This window comes from Hyperoodon ampullatus (genome assembly GCF_949752795.1).
Source record: "Hyperoodon ampullatus genome assembly, chromosome: 8".
Lineage (NCBI taxonomy): Eukaryota > Metazoa > Chordata > Mammalia > Artiodactyla > Ziphiidae > Hyperoodon > Hyperoodon ampullatus.
This window is the reverse complement of record NC_136921.1, coordinates 58,630,441-58,652,305: the sequence shown is the minus strand read 5'-3', so window position 1 is coordinate 58,652,305 and position 21,865 is coordinate 58,630,441. Positions and strand designations below refer to the sequence as shown.

General features: G+C 34.2%; 1 protein-coding gene across 1 annotated transcript in view; it reads left to right on the top strand.

Annotated features, from left to right (window-relative positions):
- LRP1B (LDL receptor related protein 1B) overlaps nt 1-21,865 on the top strand; it is a gene marked incomplete at both ends in the record, with an annotated part of 1,860,945 nt that overhangs the window by 1,215,413 nt on the left and 623,667 nt on the right. Inside the window, 4 exons of the mRNA XM_079710778.1 lie at nt 5,825-6,022; nt 7,597-7,801; nt 16,693-16,857; nt 17,133-17,377. Coding sequence (XP_079566904.1) covers nt 5,825-6,022; nt 7,597-7,801; nt 16,693-16,857; nt 17,133-17,377 — 813 coding nt within the window. The remainder of the gene's footprint in view (nt 1-5,824; nt 6,023-7,596; nt 7,802-16,692; nt 16,858-17,132; nt 17,378-21,865) is intronic.

Genomic DNA, 21,865 nt, shown 5'->3' with positions numbered 1-21,865 from the left:
TCTCCAGGTCTATCCATGTTGCTGCAAATGGCAGTATTTCATTTATTTAAATAAATTTATTTATTTTTTTAATTTATTTTTGGCTGTGTTGGGTCTTCGTTGCTGCGTGTGGGCTTTCTCTGGTTGCAGCGAGTGGGGTCTACTGTTTGTTGCAGTGTGTGGGCTTCTCAGTGTGGTGGCTTCTCTTGTTGTGGAGCACGGGCTCTAGGCGCATGGGCTTCAGTAGTTGTGGTGCACAGGCTCAGTAGTTGTTGTTCACGGGCTCTAGAGCACAGGCTCAGTAGTTGTGGCACGTGGGCTTAGTTGCTCTGCTGCATGTGGTATCTTCCCAGACCAGGGCTCAAACCCATGTACCCTGCATTGCCAGGCAGATTCTTAACCACTGTGCCACCAGGGAAGCCCTATTTCATTCTTTTTAATGGCTGAGTAACTAGGATTGATGCATGTTAAAATGCTACAAAGTTTGCTGTTCTCAATGATATTCAGCATTTTTTCTTAATAAACACTCACTGGATTGTTACTAGAATTTGGTTAATTTCAAGAGTTTAGAAGAAAGATAATTTTGACCATTTTGCTAGTATTCTCATTGTTTTTATAGAGGAGAAGATTTTTGGAAGTCCTTACTCCACGATTTAGAAATTATTCTCTATATCATTAATTTTTAATTATCTCATGGTTTTTAATCTACACATTTGATGCCATAATATCTCTATTTCTGAATTCCCTATTTGAGGTGCTGTTAGTCAAGAAATTGTTTAGTAATTATTTTTAGTTTAAAGCATATGAAGAGCTTAGCAGTCTTTATTGTTGATTTTTAGTTTCATTTCATTGTGCTCAGAGCATGTGTTCATTATTAGTTTGATTCTTTGCTATCTCTTGAGACTTACTTTGTGGACTAGAACATGATCATTTTTTAAAATGTTTCATGTGTACTTAGAGAGAATATGCCTTCTATTTTGATGGCACCAATTTCTATATATTTCCTGTGTGTTGAGTTTTGTGTTTATTTTCTTGTTCTCATTATATTTGTTATAATTTTTTCTATCAGTTTGAATGGGTTAAGGTTGAAACTCACACGGTATAGTCATGGATTTATTAATTTCTCCATTTAATTATGTGGTTTTGCTTTATATATTTTTTAATCTATTATTGGGCATATACTATTTTTGTTTGTTTGTTTCTTTGTAGTGGTACAGGGGCCTCTCACTGTTATGGCCTCTCCCGTTGTGGAGCACAGGCTCTGGACATGCAGGCTCAGCAGCCATGGCTCATAGGCCCAGCCGCTCTGCGGCACATGGGATCCTCCCAGACCAGGGCACAAACCCGTGTCCCCTTCATTGGCAGGCAGACTCTCAACCACTGTGCCACTAGGGAAGCCCTGGGCATATACTATTTTAAGAGTTATATTTTATCTGTCGAACTATTCATATTATCATATAATAGTGAGCCTTTTTATTTCTATGAAAGCTGTTTGCTTTGAAGTTTCTTTTGGCTAATATTAATGTTAATTTATTAATAAGGTAATTAATATTTTATGACTATTCACAAATAAAATTTTAGAACAAACACATCACCAAAATTATTTATTTAAAAAATCACGACAGCTAGACCTAAGCAGTTTTCATGATGGCCTTTTATTGTTAGCAGAGGCAAGAGTAGAATCCAGGTCTTCTATTATAAAATTTCTTTCTACTCAGTTGTAACAGAGAAGGCAATAATTTTTGGTTCAAGAGAATATACTTTCTCAAATAGACCATGAAAGTAAGAGCAGTAAACGATCTCTTAAATATGAATTCTCCTGAATGGAAAGCATGTTTTACAGTATTTGTTATGCTGAATTACCTTGCTCAGCATATATGTCATACCCAAACAATTCTTGTTTTATTTATGAGTATTTCTTAGAAGGTGATATGAAATTTCTTCTATTACTAGTTTAAAATTTCATTCAGAAATGTAATTAATTTATACAGGAAATATATGCAAATGCTAAAAGAAAAAATGAAACTATGCAGAATAAAGTAAAATTTAGTTTTCTTCCCACTCCTGAACTCATCACCAGTTCCCATGGCAGATGTAACAGCATTCTTTCATTAATCTTTTAAGATGTATTCTGTGATTTACCATCACATAGGTCTAGAAAAATCTTTTATTTTTTAACTTAAATGGTAGCATATCATGCATACGGTTCACATGTGGCTGTTTTCAACTTACAAAATATTGGAAATTATTCCACATGAGCACATGCATATTAATCACATTCATTTACGTGGCCTTATAATATTACACTCTGTGACTATCATACATTATTTATGCAGCCATCTATTGATGAATATTAATGTTGCTTAATCTTTTGCTACCAGAAATGATATTGCAAAGGATTTCCATCCTCATCTGCAAATTTTCATGTGTACAACTCTATCTTTAAAAATGGACTTACTTGATCAAATAGTGTAATATATATATAAACTTTTGATGGAATATTGCACAGTGACTCTACTTAGGGGTTATACTTTCGTTATAAATATACCAGAGTGCCTTTTGTCTACATTTTAATCAAGACAGTGTCTTATCAAATATTTTCATAGTTTTAAAATCTATTTATCATTTTATGACAGAAATTGAATACTTTTTAAAATTTCAAAGTTGTTTATATTTTCCTTTCTTTGAATTTTCTTTTTAATACCATTTGCCCCATTATTCATGTGAGTATTTTTTCTTGTCAATTTGTAGGAGCTCATATGTATTAAATAATTTAATCCTTTATTATATTGCAGATATTTTACCCAGTTTGCCTTTTGTCTTTTGACATTTTTTACATTGTTTTCTCTCCTACAATTTCTTCAGTAATGTTAAATGTCATTCTTTTCTTTAGGTCTTCTATGATTTGTATCAAACTCAGAAAGGCTTTCCTCATTCTAGCATACTAAAAATAAAATAACACATATTTATGTATGTAAGAAAAGTAGATACTTTTGAAGAAGCAGTCATTCTGTGATTAAAAACTGTGTGTTCTTTAACATTATTCAATATAAGCTTCTCTAGCAAGTAGCTTCTGCACCTACAATTTACTACTTAACTAAGGGCAAACAAACTATAAGCCAAAGGAAGGGGAGGCTCTTCAGAGCTGTAATGTCCCAGTTTCAGCATATGCTAAGAAATATCTGACTATTTTTGGTGTGTCATCATCCAACCTTTTCTCTTACCCAGTATCTCTTTTGCTTAATCCTTTGAGCGATTTCTGGAACTTAATAGTCATAATAATTATTAAATATTTATTAAGATACTATTAAGTATTCACACTTTTAACTGTCAATTATCTTGATAACTTAGTATGTTATACACTTTATAAATTAAAATATTGAGGATCAGAAGGTCTGAGTAAATTTCTCAGATTTATACAGCTAGTTGATAGCAGAGCTCTGTCTTAAACACACAGTTTCTGACTCCAAGTCTGTTACTTGCGGACTACATCACAGTTACTGCTACATTTGTGTTTGCTGTGATGATTTTCAGCTTATAAAACAAATTTGCATACATCATCTAATTGGATTCTGATAGCAACAGTTTAAGTTAGATTGAAAGGTGGTTATTGTTTATCTCATTTTACAGGTTAAAGACATTTAATTCCTAAAAAGATAAAAAATGTTTCTAAGCTAATAGTTGTTTCATAGCCAAAGCAGGTAATCAAATAAGGATTGCTGATCCAAAATTAGTTATTATTTCTTTTAAACAACTGTGCATCTAACACAACCTTATTTTTTTTTTTACTTTAAAAACGTTAAATTTTGGATTTTAAATTTTATTAGTATTTGTTCTATTGGGAGCTTTCTGGAACTGGTTATTTTGTACATGTTTGGTATCTTGTATCAGTTAGCTATTATCACAGTAATGTTGTGCAATAAACACCACAATACTATGCAATAAATAACCATAATACCTAAATGATATTAGGTATTATATCAACAATATACATAATGTTTGCTCACAAATTCTCAGGATTTCTGGGCAGTTCTTATGGTCATGAACAGGCTTGCTTATACTGTGTGATCAGCTGAAGGGCAAGTAGATGACTCTGCAGATTGTGGCAGCATCTCTCCCATGCTAGCTGTCAGGTGGTCCCTTAGGATGGATTCAACTCTTCTCCACATTTAATCACTCAAAATACATTTATTTAGTGTGCTGGGCAGAGCTCCCTAAAGTAGATTCACCTCCAGTGAAACAAAATGGCAGGTAACTTCCCTCCACCAAGGCAGCCAGCACCTTCTAATCTAAGACCTGGTATGTACTATGTATTCCCTGGTGCTAGGTGTTAGGGACAGTATAATGAGCAAGACAGATGAGATCCCTGTTTAAGAGAGTTTATAATCCAGTGAGGAAGATCATTGGCAAACAAGGAAATATTGATTTTAAAGTGTATCTCAAAAATAATAAATAGGCTATGATGATATAGAATAATGGAGGTGTGCTTTTATTAGATAACTGATCAGGAAAGACCTCTCTGAGGAAATAAGATTAATAAGAACAGTAAACCTGGTTGCAATTGACAAAATCCCAGTTCAAATGAAGTTGAATAAAGTTAAGTGCATTGGCTTATATACTGAAAGTATGAGAAGTGTATAGGGTATTTGAAGGAAGGAGCTTATCTTAGGGGTAATTAGAACTATGGATTTAGGACATCATGGTCTCTCCCCTGGTCATCACTGCTTCTGTTTCTGAGGCTTTTTTTTTTCTCTTCTCCTACAATACTACGAGTAGACTTACACAAACTACAAGGACATGAACTGACAACACTAGGCTGAGAAATCTGTGGCCATAGAAAAAAAGAGACTCTTTCCCCTCAGCTTGAAAACTTCTCTGGAATTTTACAAACCCGTCTTCCTGACTTAGATCTCACATCCACCTCTTGAGTCAACCACTTTGGCCTGGGATAATTACAACAGCTCACATTCACAGACATTTATAGACTTGGGATAGAAAAACCAATTTCCCTAAAGAAAAGCACAAAAGGGTGGCACTAACATGGAAACAGGAGAAATCTTTGTGAGCCTGGATCCCTCCCTTAAAATGTATATTCATCAAGTGAATTCATGTCTAACCCATATTAGTATGTCCAATGGTAATTGGTATAGGACTTAATACATTTTCAAAATGATAACATAATTTTTATAACTTTTGGGTATTAAAAATTCTTTCTTTTATGTACAAAAATATAAAACTTTAATCTCATATTTGTTTTCAAAGCTTTTTCTGTTTCTCCCTACTCAGGCCTGGTCCAGGATTAAAAACTAGTGGGGGAAGAGTTGTAGACATGATCTTCTTGGGTTGTCAAGAGAACCACCATCTTCCCTCATGGAGAGTATTCACTAATTAACAGCCCAATAATTGTTTTTTGTTGAATCTCTCTCCTTTGTGGATCTAGAGTCATGTGATGGGCTAAGAGTGGCAGCATTAGTTTTATTCACCTCTTAGCAGTTCCTATGGTGATGTTTCTGAAGTTTAGATTGTCAGCTGAAACTACTTTAAAACAGAAAGTCTTACATTTTGTCTTGGAATTAAACAATTCTTGTATTTTAAAATCAGAATCAGGTGTATAAAAATTCAAAGAATAAAAACACATTTATATGTTATTTTAATAAATACAAATAAACCTAAGTTTTTCAAGTTTCTTTTACATTTTGGATTAAAAGAAATTGTTCCTTTAGTGACAGAAAATTACATAATAAATTATACTTTTAAATAAATGGATTTTGACCTCAAGCACTTTATTCCACTTACTAAGCCTATAAATATTTTCATAAGCCTATTAAAATAAATTTATTTTCAGATCCTTTTGAAGCATTCATCATCTTTTCTATTCGCCATGAGATCAGAAGGATTGATCTTCATAAAAGAGACTATAGTTTACTTGTTCCTGGATTGAGAAACACAATAGCACTTGATTTTCACTTCAATCAAAGTTTACTTTATTGGACAGATGTTGTAGAAGACAGAATATACCGGGGCAAGCTTTCTGAAAGTGGAGGTACATCTGTTACAATGTTGACTTAATGTTCAGATTGATTTCTAACTGAAAATTCCAGAAAAGTATGCTGTAATCAGAAGGAATTTTGATTAGTCTTTGGCCTTTGGTTCTTCATCTTCTCCCTCATATGTGTAAAACCAGGGATGTGAAGTATATGTGTGAAGATAGGGGAGGGAAGTGGTGAAGGCCTGTACTGTTCACACCATTTTCAAGTTGTGAACTTTTTCATGCATATTTGGTGAAGAAATTTATTTACAAGAAAAAAAACATTGTCTCCTACATACTAGTAGTCATATTTTTGTCAGTTAACATAGCTTGTTTTTATTTGGTTTTCACCTTTCAGCATAATTCAAAGAAATAATGAATTATTACAAAGATTACAAATATGAGCTAAATACTTTTTCCCATGATTTGACATCTCTTTTCTCCGATCTAGGCCGTTCTTTAGTAGCAAGGCCTTGAGATAAATATATGTAATAATTCTCTTGAAAATTTTAGATCTGTGTAACATTCCAAAGGCCAGGTATTTCTATCACCATTGAAATTCCTCCTTAAATCACCTATACAATTTTGGAAAAATATAGTATTTGAACACACTATATAATTATGATCTGTGAGTTTGTGTCCTGTGTCATATTGCAAGGTACTGACTTCAAATGATGGATTTAGATCAATGACTTTAGATGGTTAACTGTTCAAAAAAACCACACTATTAAAAGTCTAACAAAAGCATTGGCAATGTCATAAATTATAAAGAGCTATCCTATTAGAAAAAGGATTGTTTTTTAAATATATATATATATATATAAATATATATATATATATAAATATATATATATATATATATATATATATATATATATATATATTTAATTCCAAAATAAATTAAGGAATGGATAAATAAGAGTAGTGCTGGGTATTACCAAATTGCTTATTTTTATTTAGACCACACTTTCTGCCTTCTTCTCTTATTTGCAAACATGTTATATCCTACAAGTCTCATGGCTTGCAGGATTTAACATACAAGCCATAAAACTTGGCTTATGGTGTGGAGGTGGGTGATTTGGGGCTTTTGTTAAGGTTAAATGCATCAAGAGTGATCTTATAGGCATGCTTCAAAAAAAGAGTGGGTGCTGACTAGCTATGATGCATGTTACCCCAGGTGGACTTTTTCTTTTTATTCTACCCCTGAAGATCAACGTTTGAATTAAATTGCACCAATTTTAACCAGCACATCATTTTTATTTCCAAAATCCTTGTTCTGACTAAAACGTCAGAAGCACGAAATAACTTTTTTGCAACCTAAACGTTGTTGTTAGCCTCAGAGTTGTTTTAAAATTCTGTTATACTGTCACTGAAAGGATTTAAGAGATCAAAAAACTCTGCTGGGAAAGATCAGTGATTCTAAATTTGGGGCCTTCTTAGTTTCCTCTGTGCCAGGTAACACTTTTGCACTATATCTCTCAAGGTTAATATAATGTTAAGTACTTCATATTGCTAATAAGTAGGCCTTTTCCTTTGTGCTTAACAGGTTCCTTGAATGGGTGCAAGTGTTGGCTTCTCTTTTTTTGTAGGTGTCAGTGCCATTGAAGTGGTTGTGGAGCATGGCCTGGCTACCCCAGAAGGACTAACAGTTGACTGGATAGCAAGCAACATATACTGGATAGACAGCAATCTGGATCAAATCGAAGTGGCCAAACTAGATGGTTCCTTAAGAACTACACTCATAGCAGGAGCTATGGAACACCCCCGGGCCATCGCTTTGGACCCAAGATATGGGTAAATAAGTTTGCCTTTCACAGATTCACTTAGGCATAAAAAATAATCTTTCAAATTAATACTGAATTCAATTATCTCATAAATTATGAGTCATAGTGCTTATTTTGTGCATGTAAATATGTGTGTATATATACTTGTGCATAGTTGTGTATATATGTGTGTGTTTATATGTACATATACAATTATATACATACATAATTGTGTGTACATATATATTTATATATATATATATATATAGCTATAAATATAGATATATCTCAACAGTTTTAGTTTGTTACCATGAATTTTGTTATAGGATTGCTTACATTTTAGGGGATAGAACATTTTTTTCTAAATGTGGGCATTCGGCCCTTTTAGAAGCTATTGTAACTCTATTTTAAAGCAGTAATTTAATGAATTTCTTTTTGACCTGCCAAAGAGATGCTGTAATTGTTTCTAAGGGGTGCAAACCACAGTCTGTGGTCCAAACAGTCACCCATGTTAACCACCTCACCTTGTATCTGTATTGATATTTGTATATACTTGGAGTTAGTTTGAAAGAATATTAGAATAAGCTTGAAAGAGTCCAGTATTGAGATGCTAATTACGGGGATATTTGAAGGACAAGACACATGATTCTGGAAAACAAGGTCAAATGTATAATTCAGGTTATTGCCCCCACTGTTTCCCTGTGTTCCTTTGTGAAAGAGCAGAAGAGAGACAGTGGATTTGGAGCTAGAAAACAAGGGTTCCAGAACTGCTCAGTCATTTATCCTCTGGGAAATCTACTCAAGTGTATTGTCTTCCCTTAGATTTCAGTTTTCTCTTTTGTAAATCAGGGATAATAATTTCTTTATAATTACATTGTTTTGAGGAGCTGGGAAAATGTGGAAGATAATATATAACTCATCTACATGGGAATGCTTTGCTCTTGCTGTTAATTGTTTATTTCTTTGCTAATCGTTTCGTTAATCCAAAATCATTGTCAAGTCTAAAGGATGGTAGAAAGGAAATTTTTTTTTGGCTCTGTACCTTTAAGTAATACAAAGTCTAGGGAGGACCAAGGCGAGGGGGGAGTCAGCCAGGAGGGACTTTAGTGAGATGAGAAGAGAGAAAAGGGAACCTTGTGTTTAAGTCAGCTTCCTGGCCCATACTCTCTGCTTTGTGGCCTGGTTTATTCCCAAGACCCAGAAATCAATAGATTGGGAAGTCTGTTTGTTTTCCTTTTCCTCAATTCAGATACAGAAATTAAAGGGACAAGGCAGCTTGTCTAGACCAAGGCTCCAAACTGGCAACTCTCATTGCTGTGTTTATTTTACCTTCCACAGAGTTTGACATTTATTTGAATTAGTTGCCAAAATTTAAAATATTGAAAGATTTTGCATACAACTCTGGATTTCTGGCTTCTTTCACAAAAGTAGGGAGATATGGCCACAATCAACAGAGCGGCAATTGTATCTCTTTTTTTTAACATCCTTATTGGAGTATAACTGCTTTACAATGGTTTGTTAGTTACTGCTTTATAACAAAGTGAATCAGCTATACATATACATACATCCCCATATCCCCTCCCTCTTGCATCTCCCTCCCACCCTCCCTATCCCACCCCTCTAGGTGGTTACAAATCACTGAACTGATCTCCCTGTGCTATGTGGCTGCTTCCCACTAGTTATCTATTTTACATTTGGTAGTGTATATAAGTCCATGCCACTATGGAGAACAGTATGGAGGTTCCTTAAAAAACTAAAAATAAAATAACCATATGATCCAGCAATCCCACTACTGGGCATATACCCTGAGAAAACCATAATTCAAAAGACACATGCACCCCAATGTTCATAGCAGCACTATTTACAATAGCCAGAAAAGGGAAGCAACCTAAGTGTCCATTGACAGATGAATGAAAAGAAGATGTGGCACATATATACAGTAGGATATTACTCAGCCATAAAAAGAAATGAAATTGAGTTATTTGTAGTGAGGTGGATGGACCTAGAAACTGTCATACAGAGTTAAGTAAGGCAGTTGTATCTTCTAGGTATGTCCTCCAGTTTACATGGTTTACGCTTTGCCCATTTCACTCATTACCTCCTGTAATAACAGTTCACTAGGAAGAGGTCATCTGTGTCTAATGAGAAATTCCCTTTTTCAAACAGACTGTCCCTGAGGTTACAAATAGATTGCCAATCTTGACCCTTTACTTCCCACAGAGGTCCATCATCAACAGAGGTTTTTACCCTCAGTGTAACAGCTACTGGTGTGAACTTTTCACCTATTAGACCTATCTACATTGTACCGGCGCTTTATCTGCATGAGAAACTTTCTGTATAAGGGAAAGTGGTATTTTGGAGAAAGTTGTAATTTTAGCAAGTATACCAACATGGTAGGAGAACTGCTTCCCAAAAAACAAATGGCACACAGAGAGAAAAAAAACAAATAAATAAAACACGTGTATAAAAATTTTGAAAATAGTCTGATCAAGCAAAGCAGTAGATCTGGGAATTGAAGCTTCTTTTCCTATAGATTGGAACTGACAATGCTTAGAATAAATTTATTTATCTCAGCTTGTTTGAGGAATAGCCAACCTGAGAAGAGAAAAAGAAAACAGAAATGCAAAAGACACACAGCCCACAAATGCTATTTAAATGAAAATATCAGGCACTATTTCAGTGATATAAGGGGATTTCCAGAAGTAAAATATTCTCTATGAGTTGAAAGTTGGTATAGAAAGCTAGTCTCTGAGGAGGGAAAACTTGATAATGCTTCTGAGAAAGTTGATGTCCTCCATTGCTACTACGAAATTGTGAGGCTAATTAAGATAATTACAGTGGTAATAATTTTATTTAATGGGTGAAGAAATAACACTTGTAAAATTGTTTCTGGTGTAAATGACCAAAGTTCAAATGGCAGTGTCAATTCACTAACTCTAGGAATAAATTAAAAGTTTGACAAGTTTGGGTGTCATATGATATGATAGAATTTTTATTATTAAAAATTATTTTATAAAGGATTGTGTTGGTTAAATATGAGGTTCATGTAAATACCTTTAGAGCCCAGTTGTAAATTTAAATTTAAAATGTAGCAATTAAATTTTAAAAATGTAGTGCAAATATTAAAATTTATTTTCAGGTTTATTGGATATTTTGGTGAAAATTTCATAGACATTTTTAAACATTGGACCTTTCATAAAGTAGGCTGAGAGACTAGTAAAAATAAGTATTCCCTTATTTCTCACATTATTGATGAAATAGGTAAGAAAGCTGTGAATCAAAATTATAGGAGCTCCAAAGACATTTAAACATTTTTTGAAATTTTTTATTTTAGGATAAACCCACTGGATAATTTTTTGAGAAATGTAGTTTGTGTAAATGCTATTACCTTTCCTACTAGATCATAAGCTTTCTGACGGCAGAGTTGCTTCCATGTCTATGAAATCCTTCACTGCCCTTGATATATATAATTGTGCTCAGTAAGCTCTTGTTCAGTAAATTAATGCATATGAATAGACCTTTATTTTACGTGAAACTTACCAGAACTCAAGGATACACCTTAAAGAGGGAAGTATACAGTAAAATACGCTCATGGGCAATACTGTCATCTTCTTTGACAATAATGAATGAAAGAAAAAGTTTGCAACCAGCCACTTTGCTCCCTCAGCACAGCTGAGAAGAAAAGCAGGCTATAACATTAACCCCATAAAACACGTTTACATCACATGATCTTCTGAAGCAGTCAAGGTCTTTGTGACCCTTTTTTTTTTTTTTTTTTTTTACAAATCTCAAAAAAGAAATGTTTTAATCAATACTTTGCTTCCTCAACATAGAATCCACAGACCTTCATTTTACATTATAAGACATGTTTGCTATCATGTTACATTCCTTCCGTATTCTGGGTTTTGACCCAGTGTCCCAAGTGACAAGTTATTCCAAGATGCTAAATTGGGAACCTTATGGAGGAGCTATTTTTCTTTCATTCCATTTTAAAGGAATACATTTATTGCTGAGGTGACCTGAAAGAGTACATGAATCTCCTCTAAACATCAAGTTTATTATTAGGGAGTAACAAGCACCAGGGAGTTCAGAATCTACAGGGTACTCACTTCAGTTCTTGAACTTTCCTTGCCTTTATGCTCCTGTGACTGCATGGTGTCTTCCTGCTTCTTTACTGGTATTTAGTTTTCATTTGTCATAATAGATGGACTCTGATATAACCATTGCAGTTGGTGAAAGCAGATATAGTAATTGTGAAGATTAGTGAGACATCTAAATTAAATTTTAATTTTATCTGGGAGCGTTTCTAAATGAAACTAATAACATTGTTGGTTTCAGAAGGCCTAAAGATTATAGATAAGTGACCTCTTTTTTTTGCCAAGATCCTTTATTTTCACCTTCTGCACCTTGAGCTGATAGATTATAACAGCTCTTTCATGCCCATAATGGTACAAGTTGTTCATGGTCCATTTACCCAATTTAATCCTGATACAGACTAACCTGTGAATGCAGGAACTATAGAATCAGTAGACTGTAGTCCCTTTTTTAAAAGCAATCATGGTTGAACATTTCTATATGTCCTGTAAGAAGGGATATTCAGTCTTTGTATACTTGAAGAAATAATGCAGGTATTGAAATGCTAATACATTTTAACCGTAAAAAGAAAGTAATAAGGGAAAAATGATTCTTTTAAAATACCACATTGTAAAGTGTACAAAAGAGTGCCTAGAATTTTATGAAACAATGATCCTTGAAATCAACTTTTAAAATTGATTGTTAACTGACTATTGTCAAGGTTAAGAACATTTTTAGGGGAACTAATTCTAGAACATGTATTTTATAAAAAGTGTTGGAAATTTCCCACCTAAATTAACGAAAGATAGGACTCTAGTGACCACTGCAGAAGAAACAGCTTAATGCTGCTATGTTTAGTGAAGAAATGAAGGGACCACTTTTTTTTTATAATTCCTCAGAGTGTCCCAAGCCATACATTTTTGTCCACTAGAAACATGCATTTGAAAGTCTACAGTGTCTGTTTCTAGTAAACCTACATATAGAGAATGCAGAATTGCAGGGTTACTTATATGCGTGTTGGGAATTGCTGCAACCACATAAGGCAGAAGAAGGTAGAAAGTTAAGAGAGACACCAATTCTCTATTTGTTATACAGGCAAAAGACAGTGTTTCAGAAGTCTTTGGGTCATCAATCCAGAGTGTGGAGTACAGTGTTCTCTAGATCTAGTGGGATCTTATCCACAGATACTCAGACTACCTATGACTCTCAAATTCACTGTTTGTTTTCAGGGATTATTTTTCCTAATCTTTTTCAAACTTGCAAATCTCTCTACTTTACCTTGTGTGTCAAGATATCATCATAAATTTAATCGATGCTAGGTTGGTCTTGTTTCTTCAAATAATCTTAATTTTTCAATGTTACGTTTAAAGGGAAGCTGATAAGTAACAACCTGGTGTCAGTAAAAAGTTGTGTGCATCCAAAATTAAATTTGAAGTGAGACACATAATTCATTTCATATTCATCGTTTTCAAGAGAGGCATTCAACTACTTAACCAAATAGCCTACCATTTTTATATTAATTAACCTTTGTTTTATTTTTTATTTAATTAGCAACAGATTACATATGATAACTTATAAACAATATATAGTACTGATATTTCCAGATAATTAGCACTTTCTCATACAAAACAATCCTATTCTTAAACTTTAGTCTTTTCAGAAAAAGATTCCCAGCAATAAGATTTTATAAGTGTTCTCTGGTACATTTAAAAAAATTATCTATTTACTTAATTTTGGGTTAGTTGCACTTTTAAACCTTTATTTTAGAAATTTTTAAATACATAAATAAAAGGAATTGTAAAATTAATTCCCTCGTATCTATCACCCAGCTTCAACAATTATCAATACACTGTCCTCTGATATATTAATGTTCATCTTTATCCTTCCCCAACAGTTTATGTAACTTATTCAAATATTTGGTGGTTAAACAATGAATGATTTAGATATTGTTTTTGTGGATATACTCCCACCACCAGAGCTATGGAAACTCCTAAAGATGCTAATGAAACAAAAACTTTTTTTTTTAATATAAACTCATTTTTTAAGAGATATTCTGTGAGATAAACCTATTCTATGACCTACTCCTCTGAATTTTTTTCTCATGGCTTTGACTCATGCTTACTTTATAAAACTAATCTACCTTCACATACATGCTCTTGTAACATTTAAACATTGACATTAGTATTAATTGTCATTTTTTCTCTCCTTCTGTGTCTGTGTGTGTCTGTCTCTCTCTCTCTCTCTCCATTTCTTTAATAGTTTGGAATGACTTTGAATTTTGCCTTTAAAAGAATATGCTCTCTGAATATGTGTGTGGTTGCTTGTGTAAACACAAATGTTTCTATGTGCTAGTCATTCTGTGTGCTAAATTGTTTACATCCATTACCTCATCAAATACTCCAATCAGTGGTACTATCAGAGTTTTTATTTACAGATGAGCAAACAGAGGCTGAGGTTAAGTATGCTGGAATCAGTGACAGATCGAAAATTTGATTGCAAGCTTGACTGATGCAAAAACCTATGCATTGCCACTATTCAAAGCTGACACAATTATTTAATGACATTTTTTGAAGGTCTAGTACTTAAGTTGTATGGGAACCTACTCATCAAGAAGGTCAATATCTTCTTGATCACACATGACTTTAGCACACATACTTACTAAATTTATTCTATAATGTTTTGTATTGTCTTCCAATCATTTCATATTTGTAATTCCCATATCCTATAAGAGGTTATATACCTCTGAAAAATTGAAGTCATAATGAACACTTAGTTTACATCACTCCACATTTCCTTAAATGGATATAATAAACTTTTTAAAAGAGAAGAAAGTTTGAATTGCATTTTGAATTTTGTTCCAGAGGATTGTTTCATTTTTGCAAGATATCCACCAAATTCATATACCTAAGGATCATTCATAGTAATGGAAGAATTGCAAAATAGCAAGGCTATATACAATTATAATGAAAACAAATTTATGTTTACCAGTAACTTTACCACTTCTGACCAAAATGTTGTCAGAAATGATAATAGGAAAATTTGTTGGACTGTCACTGTCTCTCCAGTTCTTTGCATTTTCCCTCCCCAAATCTCCATGCTGTCCATTGGGTTGGTTCTACTACCAAGGTAGAGAAGGCAACTACCATTTATTGATTACCAACCATGTTCCTACTCCAGTACCAGATGCTTTCCCTTTGTTATTTTATTTAGTGACATGATATTAAAGAGTTAGATGTTAAAAGCATGAGAACAGAAGTTAAGCTATCCAGTTTCCCAATTCCATCTGCCACTTGCTGGCCATATAACCTGGTCAAGTAATTTAACTTCTCTAAGCTTGTTTTCTCATCTGTAAAACATGGATAACTTTAACCATGGTCTCATGGTGGATTAAATGAGATAATCTATATAAAGCTCTGAAAATAGTATTTAACGTATAGTAAGCACTCAAACATTAGCTAGTTGTAATAAATGTGGAATTGTTGTGTAACTATATTATAATACTATAGAAACATGCATCAGCAGTTTAGGCCACAGTCAATGAAACATAAACTATCTATTACCTAATAGCCTTAGAAATCAAATGCACAACATGAAACATTTGATACCTATCGTGTGGAACTGTTTATACGCCATGAATGTAGAGTTACAAGTAGTATTTAGTAAAAAATAAATTGTATTATAACACTTGCACGTTTGTATAAATCAAAATATATGATATCCTTCTGTTTCTCCTCTGTATCCTCTGTCATATGATCTGTTCCATTCATGTGAATCTAAGTATCATCTCCATGCAGAATACTTTCAAATTCATGTCTCCAACTCTGCCACCTTCACTGAACTTCACCTTGGTGTACCACACAGGTTCCTGGAAATCTCCTTTTTTATGTCTTAACATCTCAAGATCCAAAAATTCAAAACTAAACTTTCCATTGCTATCCACACCCATACACACTCAATTCCCAGCTCTTAAAATCTGTTTCTCTTCCATTTTTCCCATTTCACTTAATGGATTCCCTGCACACCCTCTGTCTGTCCTTACTCTGAGTATACCAAAACAAGAAACTGACAGTCATCCATGATTCTGTTCTCTACTTCATTCCCTACATCCAATTATCATTTAGTCCTGGCACTTAGTTCTACCTCCAAAATATTCCTTGAATCTATTCACTTCACTGCTATCACCATATCCCAAACCACTACTGTCTTTGCCTGGTCCTTTAAAATAACCACCTGATGTACCATTCTCCTGCCTCTCTATAATCCACTTGTATATGATATCATGTTTCTCCCCTGCTTAAATGTACCTCTATTCCCTTGGAATAAAATCCCAAATAATTACCTTACCCTGCAAGATCACCTGCAAGATCACCCTCTTCAATTTCACCTTCTTCCTTCTTCCCCTTTCCTCCTCACTGCCCCATTGCTGATACATTGGCCTTATTTCTGTTCCTCAGTCACCCACTTTTTCCCCCCATTAGGGCTTTTGTATCTGCTGTTTATTTTTCATGTCCTGCTCTTTACACTTCTCTCCTCATTTCTCAGATTCAGTGTAAATATCACCTCCTCAAAGTGCTTTCTTTTCCTGATTATCTTCTCTAAGTAGATCACGCACCTACTATTCTCTCTCATAACAAAATTATTCTTGAACATATTTCAGTTGGTGTAATTTTATATTCATGTGTTTATTTAGTCTGTCTCCCCCACTGGACTATAAGCCCTGTGAGGGTAGATAATGCATCTGTTTCTCTTGTGATTGTTTACCTAGACAGTGCCTAGCATGTCATAGGCACTCAATAAATATTTGTGAAATGAATGACTGAAACAAGAGCATTCTTTCCTTTTCTTCAGAATTCTTTTCTGGACAGATTGGGATGCCAACTTTCCTCGCATTGAATCTGCCTCCATGAGTGGTGCTGGGAGAAAAACCATCTACAAAGACATGAAAACAGGGGCTTGGCCTAATGGACTCACTGTGGACCACTTTGAAAAAAGGATAGTTTGGACAGATGCCAGGTTTAGAAAATGATTTTTTCTTTATTCTCTGTTACCTTCCTCGGATAATATTTACAAAATAAAAGTTGTTCTCATGTGCACGTATCATGACATCAGTGGTGATTTTTGTTTGTTTTCATTTTGATGGCTTTTTTTAAATGTTTCTACAAATCAGATACAGGCCCGTAAAATATTTTTTATACAAATTTTTTGTCATTTATCTAAATAGTATAAGCACATCACTGGACTATCTGAATGAGTTTTGATATACTACTGATGCATTTCCTTTTCTGTAGGTCAGATGCCATTTATTCAGCCCTCTATGATGGAACAGGCATGATAGAAATCATCCGAGGTCATGAATATCTTTCTCATCCCTTCGCCGTGTCTCTATATGGGAGTGATGTCTATTGGACAGACTGGAGGACCAACACATTGTCAAAAGCCAATAAGTGGACAGGGCAGAATGTCAGTGTGATTCAGAAAACTAGTGCACAGCCATTTGACCTTCAGATATACCATCCCAGTCGTCAGCCACAGGGTAAGTGCTTGTTATGAATTAACCACCAGAAATATTTTTACCTTAATCATATAATATTCAAACTGTAAAATAACTTTTGTAAGTTAACAGTTATTAATATTTTATGTATTGTATGATGGAAGTGGTGCCAGCCTTTATTTTAATTAGCTCAGGATTTTTTTCTTTGCTTTTTATTTATTTTACACACAAATAGAGAAACCTTAGAAATTAAGTGTTTTAACCCAAGTCCCCCAAGTTTTAGTCACTGTTATTGCATCAGTAAAAGATACTGTGGGAAGTTGTGGAATGTCTTCAGATTTGGAGTCTATTACCTAAATATGATCAGTAAATTAAAGGAAGACACCAAGGACACATTTATGTTGGCCCCCAAATGGTCACTGTGCAGTATATTGGGAAGAAAGGGAATAGTGTATAATAAAGGATAAACCATCTGCTTTGAGGTTTTCTATTTTAAGAGAGTTCAGTTCACATGGACATGTGTGTTACCTATCCCCACGTATTCCACATTTTGGTCAATAGTAATCTCTAACTTGGTTTTGTGATTTCATTTCCTCCACTCAATCCTTGTCAGAGTTAATTCTAAGCCTCACATTTCTTTTTCTTTCTTTTTTTGTTTCTTTTCCCCAGGGTACCATGGCCATTCTGTGTAACATCAGCTCATTCTTTTATACCTCTTACCTGACTCTTACCCATCATGATATATGTCATAACATATGGAAATCTCATTCCAATGCAAATAATGTTCCCATTATCATTAGCATATTTTTGTTTGAGACTTATGATACTCAAATGACAAGCTTTTTCTCAAAGAGGATACATTTTCTCCTTTTCTCCCTCTTTCAGTGTAGAGTAAGCAGATCTTACACTTCCTTGGCATTTCTGGTCTTATGGACCACACTTCAAGACTTATTTTAAATTCATGTGGTATTGTCTTATTTTAGACTTGATTAAAAATACTCACCTCTGTGGTTGAAAAATTCTGTCTGTCCTGTGTCTTTCTTCAATATTTGGCCTTAATTCTCCCTTGAAACTATTTCTCCTACCAAAATGTCCTCATTGGTAAAATTTTCTGTGCTCTCTCTCTCTGAGTTACTCTGATTAAATCTAGTTATTTTTCCAGAAATTAGAAATTTATCACTTTTAATTTTCTTATATAATTGATCCTTCTTTTTCACATGGGATTTTCTACACACCCTAAATTATGTGAGCAGTCACCTTAATCCTTTCCTATTACCTTTAGCTCCTCTACTCCTTTCATCCTCCAAACCTACAAAGCATGAGAACATTAAAGGGAGAAAACAGCTTAGTCATTTTTGTGCCTAATAGGTATTCAATAAATATACTGGATTTAACTAAATTGAAATAAGGCAAGAAATCATGATTCTGACCAGAATATGCCACTAATACAATAAAAAAGATACTCTTCTCTAAGACATAGAGATTGCCAACAAACACATGAAAGGATGGTCAACATCACTAATCATTAGAGAAATTCAAATCAAAACCACAATGAGGTATCACCTCACAACGGTCAGAATGGCCATCATCAAAAAATCTACAAAAAATAAGTACCAGAGAGGGTGTGGAGAAAAGGGAACCCCCTTGCACTGTTAGTGGGAATGTAAACTGATACAGCCACCATGGAGAACAGTATGGAGGTTCCTTAAAAAAGCTAAAAATAGAGCTACCATATGACCCAGCAAGCCCACTACTGGGCATATACCCTGAAAAAACCATAATTCAAAAAGACAAATGCACCCCAATGTTCATTACAGCACTATTTACAATAGCCAGGACATGGAGGCAACCTAAGTGTCCATTGACACATGAATGGATAAAGATGTGGCACATATATACAATGGAATATTACTCGGCCATAAAAAGAAATGAAACTGAGTTATTTGTAGGTAGGTGGATGGACCTAGAGTCTCTCATACAGAGTGAAGTAAGACAGAAAGAGAAAAACAAATACAGTATGCTAACATATATATGGAATAAAAAAAAAAGGTTCTGATGAACCTAGGGACAGGACAGGAGTAAAGATGTAGAGGTAGAGAATGAATTTGAGGACACAGGGAAGGGGAAGTGTAAGCTGGGACAAGGTGAAAGAATAGCACTGACATATGTACACTACCAAATGTAAAATAGATAGCTAGTGGAAGCAGCTGCATAGCACAGGGAGATCAGCTTGGTGCTTTGTGACCACCTAGAGGGGTGGAATAGGGAGGGTGGGAGGGAGACACAAGAGGGAGGGGATATGGGGATATACGTATGCATATAGCTGATTCACTTTGTTATACAGCAGAAACTAACACAACATTGTAAAGCAATTATACTCCAATAAAGATGTTAAAAAAGAAAAACAAAAAAGAGCGAAAAAAAAAAGAAATATAATCAAAGTAATAAAAGTAAAAGAGGAGTTCTTCATGGAAAAAAAAAAAAAGATATTCTTCTCTAAAACCTTCCACCAGTATGGAGGAGTATCTATTCATAAACACTTATGGGATTGGTTTTAATTGTTATAGTTGTAAAAATGTGTACTTATATGGTTTTGTACCCACATTTTTTGGTCTTTTGTGGGAACTTTAATTTTTATGTTTGGAAAAATTTAAATGAATTGGACCATGAAAAATGGCCTGGGTCTATGTATTATATTTTCCCTCCCTCAAAATGGAATCATTGTATTTCATTTAATAACTGATTTACACACGTTGTCATGATCCCTAGCAAATTCATAGAAAGGGAAGAAACATGATACTTCTGAGCTTTCCTGACAATTTCATATATATAGAAAGGAAGTGAGACATTCAGTGTAACTCATTTGGTTGAGGGGAGATTTTCTTGACATCTTTACTTAAAAGATGATTTATATGTGTCTTCTCTACTTCGCATAAAATAAGGAAGTTTTTACTATATGGATCTAATATAACATATTTTCCCAGAATTCAGGGCAGATATTCTAGTTTCTAGTCTACTAGAGAGAATGCCACCTATGATGAGAACTTAATATTAATTAATATTAATATTAATTAATTAATATTAATTAAACTTAATATTATTTATGGTGTTTTAGTCTGTTCTGTTCTCTGTATCTATGAGCTTGGTGTTTTTGTTTTTGTTTTTTAAATTCCACATATAAGTTATATCATACAGTATTTGCCTTTCTCCATCTGACATATCACATAGCATAATGCCCTCAGGGTTCATCCATGTTGCCAGAAATGGCAGGATTTCTGTCGTTTTTATGAATAATGTTGCATTATACACACACACACACACACATCCCACATCTTCTGTATCCATTTCTCCATCGATGGACCCTTAGGTTTCTTCCATCTCTTGGCTATTGTTAATAATGTTGTAATGAACATAGGGGTGTATATATTTTTTCAAGTTGGTCTTTTCATTTTCTTTAGATAAATATCCAGAAGTAGAATTGCTAGATCATATGGTAGTTCTTTTTTTTTTTTTTTTTTTTTTTTTTTGCGGTACACGGGCCTCTCACTGTTGTGGCCTCTCCTGTTGCGGAGCAAGGCTCCGGACGCGCAGGCTCAGCGGCCATGGCTCACGGGCCCAGCCACTCTGCAGCATGTGGTATCTTCCCGGACCAGGGCACGAACCTGTGTGCCCTGCATCGGCAGGCGGACTCTCAACCACTGAGCCACCAGAGAAGCCCATCATTTCCTTTTATTTATTTTTTAAATTGAATACACAGACATGAATTTTTTTTGTTATCTTGTGGGGAGGGTGTGAAGACTGGCAAAAGCCACACTGAGTATTTATTAAATTCAGTTAATTTCTCTACAATTTTTATTATAACCTATTGACTTTTATTCTTTGTGCTTTAAAAGTCTACAAGACTAACATTATTACACTGAACAATAGATCCATTTGTTAGGAAGATTTTAGTTGAAAACTAAAATATTGCTGGTGGGATCAGAAGGTATAATACTTTCATGCCTTCAACTGACAAACATAGTTCTAAAGAATTTATTCTACTAGGTAGGCTCTATAAAAATGAGATTTGAAAGAACAGTTTGATCAATTGACATTAAAATCTTATCCAAAAGGCATGATGACAAAATAAGAAACACAAAAGAATGAGAGAATGACATTGAATTGCCAAATTTAATATTCCATTCTAAATTTGAATATATCATGTTATTTATACAATGGAATATAGTAAGTATGAGTATGTGGAGCAAACTTTAGCCATGGAATAAGCTAATACAGAGAAAAAAAAAAGTAGATGTTGTTATAATGAAGGAAGACAAACATGTTTTTCACATAGGCCTCTGATTTGAAAAAGAAGAAATGGCCTGAAGGGGTATACAGTATATGTTACAGCAGTTTCCTATGGAAACTGTTCAGAATGTCGTGCTAAGGCAAGAAGGGAATCTATATGCTATGGTAGGAAAATAACGACATCCACTGGAACTCCCAACACTGGCATGATAGTCTACCTGAGTTTATTTTATACTAAATGTG